The sequence below is a fragment of the Aplysia californica genome, unplaced genomic scaffold, assembly GCF_000002075.1.
Source record: "Aplysia californica isolate F4 #8 unplaced genomic scaffold, AplCal3.0 scaffold00078, whole genome shotgun sequence".
Lineage (NCBI taxonomy): Eukaryota > Metazoa > Mollusca > Gastropoda > Aplysiida > Aplysiidae > Aplysia > Aplysia californica.
Window position 1 is genome coordinate 549433 of NW_004797348.1, and position 6823 is coordinate 556255.

Here is a 6823-nt window from a genome sequence, read left to right on the forward strand (position 1 = left end):
CCCCCCCTCTCTCTCCCCCTCTCCCTCTCTCTCTCTCTCTCTCTCTCTCTCTCTCTCTCACACACACACACACACATATGTGTGTATGCTTGTGTGTATCCCACTTTCTTTGCCCTTGCCTTCTTCCTCTTGCACACCCGATCTCACTGGCTTGTGTCACTTATGTCTCCAATCCCGCTTTTATATTTTGTTTTCACTGGCTCGCCTTTATCTCAGTCTGGAACTTGGTGGACAGTGTCAAACAGCCGTGTTGCTCGAGTCGACAGATGTTCCTGAACGTTGTGCGTTTAAAGATTACAATAGTCTAAATGTATTAATATCATATTAAATTATTCTAAAATCTCATTTTCTCCCCACCTTAACGTCCAATTAGAAATATCCCAAAACGTTGTCTAATCAACCAATGATCAACCTTCGAAATTTCACTCCTCTCCTCATCTGATCAATTACGTATCGTGTCATCATTTTTTCACTAACTCGTATCATCAGGGCGAGCGTCACGGAGGTCTTCACTGTCAAATAAATCAATCATTCCTTCAATGAGTCAGTCAATGTACTAGTAAATCAATCTGCTAAACCAAAAATCAATAGCCCAAACCACATGATCGAAACCTCCTTTTTCTATGTTCTGCAGAGACACACTGTGCAACAGAGGCAATGATTCTTAGTCCATTTAACCAAATAACTAATTTATCAATTAACCAACCAACCAACCAACTAATTAACCAACTAACCAACCAACCAACCAACAAGTCAACCAACTAACCAAAAAAACAACCAAACAATCAACCAATCAAGCAATCAACAAGACAGTGTGTTCATTTATCAATGAATCAATTATTTTTCTTATCAAATGATTATAAACTCCTCTTCCTCTTTTCCCCAGAGACACAGGGCGCCACGGAGGCGATGACTCTTAGCTTCGTGGAGAAGATCATCAAGAAGTACCCGGATGAGGTGGCGCCCCTCCACTCCCTCACAGACGTCTTCGAGGAGCTCAACCACGCCGATATCGTCTGGAACAACACTCGGAACAGCAGAGGTCACGACCTTGACCCTGATCTCGAACGGAACCTCCACCACCACCACCACAAAAATCGTGACGCTCTTCACACTTCGGTGACCACACCCACGTCCGTTCCGGTGGTCGGTGGAGAGTCTGTGGCTGAGGGCTGGCCCCTCTCGTCGGACACACCTCTGGGGGTGGGGAATTTCTCGAGGGCGTTAAGAACGTTGTGGATTCAGAAGAGGAATTATTCTTCCAATAGCAGGTTTCGTCGATCGAACCGAAACGATTCCCTCAGGGACAGCAGCGCTGTATTGTCCAGGTTACTGGAACGGACGCGTTTGGAAATCGAAAAAGTTTTGTCGAAACTGTCTCGACGTCGAAAGCGGTCTTCGGAGGAGACAGGTGGCCTAACTGCTGAATATGAAGCTACTGACAGTGGAGAGGCGGGGGATACGTCTCGCAATTCTCAGGAGTTGGAGGATGAAGTGCTCAATTCTGACTTCTTCGAAAATAACTACGGCAAAAATAATGGCAAAACATATTTATCATCACTGACGGGTTTGATTGTGAAAATTCTAACTATGCAATCTAACGAGACGGGGCCTATTCTCGGAGGTCCTGCCCGTTATGCAGAAGCACCTTTGACTGTGGAAAGCGCTGGGAAAGGAGAAGGAAAAGGGGCCAAACATGTGAGCGACCAAGATATCTTGCACAAATATAGACTGGAGTTTCACCACAGTGAGGACATGGAGATAGCTCATAAGCTTCACTATGCCAGTGTTGCTGTGGTTTCTATATTGCTCATAGAAGTAAGTATACTACCTGACACAGAGTGATAATAACAATACTGACGTAATGGCAATAATGATGGGACTACTACTACTACTACTACTACTACTACTACTACTACTACTACTACTACTACTACTACTACTACTACTACTACTACTACTACTACTACTACTACTACTACTACTACTACTACTACTACTACTACTACTGCTACTATTACTACTACTACTACTACTACTACTACTGCTGCTGCTGCTGCTGCTGCTGCTGCTGCTGTTGCTGCTGTTGCTGCTGTTGCTGCTGTTGCTGCTGTTGCTGCTGTTGCTGCTGTTGCTGCTGTTGCTGCTGCTACTGCTGCTAATATTATACTGGTAAAATGATAATACCAATATTCTCAATAACAACAATAGGAACCATACTATAAATTATGGTCATATAAATAATAAAATTAGTAATAGTGTTAACCACAATACGAGTAACAATATCAAACATTTCATGATCATAAAATCATAACCACATTAATGATAGTAATAATGATAATAATAGCAATGATAATGATGATGATGATGATGATGATGATGATGATGATGATGATGATGATGATGATGATGATGATGGTGGTGATAACAACAACAACAAAAGCTATAATAATAACAATAATAATAATACTAATAATATCGATAACGAAAATAATACCGATGATGATAATTATAACGATAATAATGATAATAATATACTGGCGATCAAATTAAAAGATACCCCTTTTTGCTTGAGTAAAAGTATCTCGTATTTTATCTCTTCGCTTTTCCTGTCATGCGATTAATACTGTAGTTAAAAGGTATGTCATGTTATAAAAACAATATTTGGTGCTTAAGTAAGTGTTTACAGCACCAACGTCAGAAAATAGAACATTAACATTTTCTCCGAACCCAAGACGGATTTTTTTTCTATTCTCTATTTTTAATTAGGTTTAGGTTTGTGTTTACCAAAAGCCACAATAACATCAAGTTATTATCGCCCCAAAAAGAAGGTAGCTTTAACTCAACATCAGATGTATCAAATCAACTGGCATGCTCCACGCGTTTCTGTTGTTAGCGGGACATCCAACATGATAACAATTGCTATATACATGTACTACTTGCAATCAATACAACACTTTCCCATTTCCTGAAGACATGAAAGAAAAGAAAAAATTGAGCATATTATGCTATAGTGACAGTGTACAAACTATTGTTCTTTTTGTCATAACCTTTGGTTTTTACCTTTATTTTGGCCATAAAATGAAACGATCTTATGCTAGGACTATACACAGAAAATCTATGACGGAATTGCAGAATACGTTTTTAAAGAACAAATATAGTTGTTCCTGGACTCTTGTTCCCAGAGGCATCCTGTAGCTGAATGGCATAAATGCCCTACAATGGTTTCCCATTCGAGTAACCTTAAAGACCCTGTGACATTCTTAGAATTGTTGGTGCTCTCACAATGACTCTCATCGAATTATTACTCATTCCGAAAGGTCATGTCGTAATAGAAATAGGATCCTATTTAAAACCGTAATGGGATTTTGATGTTATTATAACGTCATAGCAGACAAGCAAGTCTTTCTACGGATAAAGAAAAGTAAAACAAGTGTTTATGTTCTACACTATTCCTATTTTGTTTTTCAGTCTTGAAATTTTTAAAGAATCATTGCTAACTAAATTGAGGGATTTAAAAATAAATGACTAGGCAGAATAATATTACTATCTGATTTAACCAAACAAGAATAAGGGAGAGGTTGGGGAGCGGGGGGTTGGGCGTGGGTGAGGGAGGGTAAAAGTCGAACGATGTATAATAAGTATTTTGTTCTCGTGGCTTCTCTATCTCATATCTTTTATGTCTGTTCTTTTAATCTTCCTCATCTCTGAGTACCTGTCTGTTTCACTGTCTTGATCTCATCTTTATCATTTATCACTGGATCTTTGCTCTCGAGAAGCAGCGCTTGCGTCAATATACCCTCTGTCCTTTATGATAGTCATATTTTTGTTCTTCTGGCAATCTTTATGTTTCGTCTGTTTTTTCCAAGTCTGGTCTATTCTGAACACAATCACCGTTATCATTCTTTACAGGCCCCTTGTAAGACGTAAGATTTCTTGCACCAGTCTGTATTTGGCACTCTTTGTCACTTGCTGTCTCGAGTGTACCTATTTCTAGAAGCAGCTCCGACTAGATTAGATCCAACATGGGTTGATTCTTGATAGTTATACTCGTTTACATTGTAGTGACTTGAGCAGGTAGATTAAGTTAGAAATCCATTTTTTGTCCAATCATTCCTAACTACCAACGATAAAGTGCTGGAGTTTTAAATCTGTAAATAATGACCAGAGGCGAAGCGTCTATATAATCAAATAATCACTGCTTCCCTTCCTAATTTTGAAACATTGTCGCAGTCAAATTCACCCATAAACGTAAACTTCATAAATTAAATGTAAATAGACGTTCATAATCAACAATGAACAGTATGCCTAACATTGTAAACGGTTTCATTGCCACAGAAATAGCCTGTTCTCCCCTCTTGGGCCACTCCATAAGCAGTCACAAGCTTTGATTAAGTAAGCTTAAAGTGAGACTAGAAGAGTCTACCAACATAGTTGAAGGGAACATGTGCATAGCAGTCTAAACTGTTTCATGGCCACATATACCCTGTACACCCCTTTCGGGCCACAGTTATAATCAGTCTCAAGCACTGATTAGGTAAGCTAACTATTACACTGATCGAGTCTACCTCACAGATGTGAGGGAAACTAACTCCTAATAATCTCTCACTGCTGCGAGAGCTTGTTTTTTTTCCTCCACTTTTTACTGCCCTATAATCAGATCGTGACCTCGATTATGACACATGCTCGTAGCCTCGAAGGGCTAGACAAAAAACAGCCAAATGTGAAATTTTTTTAATGATAATTGTCATGTTCTACCAAAGAGTTAGACTCCCTGGTAGATCTATAACATATAGATCTAGTACTGACATCTCTGCTTCTTTGCTTTGTGTTTGTGTATTCACATCTAAAGTTAAATTTAATTTTAATTGAAATTGACATTTAATGAGATACTTTCCCGATTATTTTGGCGGTTGAACATACAATAATGAATTCCAGATTTGTTTTCATTCACAACTCTGAGTCGCCGCCTCGAGCAAGGTTCTTCTGCGATATCCCCAGGCCATATCTGGTCCCGTTTCACTTTGATTACCCTGTCAAACAAGTCAGCCTTCGACCACGCCTTCATGCCATAACCAGAGCTATTGGATACAACAGTCTAGAAGACACAACGAAACTCCGAGAAAAACAACTTTCAAACGAGGGAATCGAACTCGTGTCCTCTGAGTGTTATGGTGGGAAGGCTGACGCGGGCAAACTGTAATATGTTGATTTGCAATTCTTTGCGTTTCAACTTTTAAAATTTTCGAATGAGAGGAAATGTCCGTGACACCCAATTCGACCCATTCTTGTGTAAAGTATCACATAAAGAAAAGCAACACAACAAAATACCATCAGCCCAATTTCCTCAACAAAGTAAAAAAGAACAACAGAAAACAAAACACTAGAAGCAAACCAAAGAAAACCCCAACGTACATTCTCATCAATCAGGGTAATCACTTACGTTAGAGAATGCGTGGGTTCGGAAGTATTCGCGCCATGCCACTCCCAAGGCTTATCTGAATGTAGTGCCACCTTTTTATGGCTGCACTTTACCGTTCAGCTGGGTGGTCGAATACGAACAGAAGTAAAATAAGTCTTGTTGCTGCTGTCTTTTTGCACAAAATCTTTTCAAGGACATACCTTTCTGTGTTAAAAAAATAATTTAAAAATAATCGCCGGGGCAGGAAGTGTTCTCTCTCTCTCTCTCTCTCTCTCTCTCTCTCTCTCTCTCTCTCTCTCTCTCTCTCTCCCTCCCTCTCTCCCTCTCTCTCTTTCTCTTTCTCTCTCTCTCTCTCTCTCTCTCTCTCTCTCTCTCTCTCTCTCTCTCTCTCTCTGTATGTGTGTTTATTTGTGGTTGTGTGTGTGGGAAAGGGGGGGGGGGCGGTATCGGTATCTGTTTTTTAACTGTTCAATGTACTGGGAGGCACTAAATATTTAGTGTAGGTCCTCATACCCATCACAATACGACCCCGGTTCGTGGATCGGGGAATCAGTTTCAAATAAAAATCCGGGGGTAAGCTGCTAAGCAGTGGCAAATCAATTGGAAATGGTCGTGGAGAGAGGAGTAGAACCCTGGGGGCACAGGTACTTCTATAAATACCACAAATGCTAATTCCCCTCTACCTCACCAAAGAAAAAAAATCAAAGAAGTATTATTGAGGCAGCGATTTGAAGGTGAGGGAGAAATTGTTCCGGCAAAGACTGGTCGAAACGGATATAATCGCTGCGTTTGACCACTGGTTACATTGCATGAAAACGTGCATTGGGATCAATTGTGTTATGTTGACAAGAAAACGCCTGTAAAAATATTTTAAAATTTTGATTTTTACTAAAGTAGAAAACTTGTTTTTGGGACAGACCTCGTACTTGAAAACATAATTATTGTGCTTTTTTGTCTTTTAATCCTTTTTATATGTCCGCTCCATCCCTCACACCTTTTAAAGCTGTCTTTCTATCTATACGACTGTACTTATTTCTTGTTTCCCTAGTACTGTATGTAATGCATGTCTAAATAGTTATTCCTTAGCATGTACACAAGCAGGCACAAAATAAATCGCATCCCCCACCTCCCCAGCCACAAACACGCTCACATGCTCTCTCTCTCTCTCTCTCACACACACACACACACACACACACACACACACACACACACACACACACACACACACACACACACGAACACGAGAGAAATAGATAGATAGATAGATAGATAGAGAGAGAGAGAGTGTGTGTGTGTGTGTGAGAGAGAGAGAGAGAGAGAGAGAGAGAGAGAGAGAGAGAGAGAGAGAGAGAGAGAGAGAGAGAGAGAGAGAGAATATTTTGAATTTCCGCCGAGAGCCTT

The 6823-nt window shown here is 40.1% G+C and overlaps 1 protein-coding gene across 2 annotated transcripts in view; it reads left to right on the top strand.

The window, feature by feature from the left end:
• Window positions 1-6823, top strand: part of LOC101855857 — a 161279-nt gene that overhangs the window by 109684 nt on the left and 44772 nt on the right. For both annotated transcript variants that reach the window (XM_005094217.3, XM_005094218.3), the window contains exon 5: window positions 887-1818. In XM_005094217.3, the coding sequence (XP_005094274.1) occupies window positions 887-1818 (932 nt within the window). The remainder of the gene's footprint in view (window positions 1-886; window positions 1819-6823) is intronic.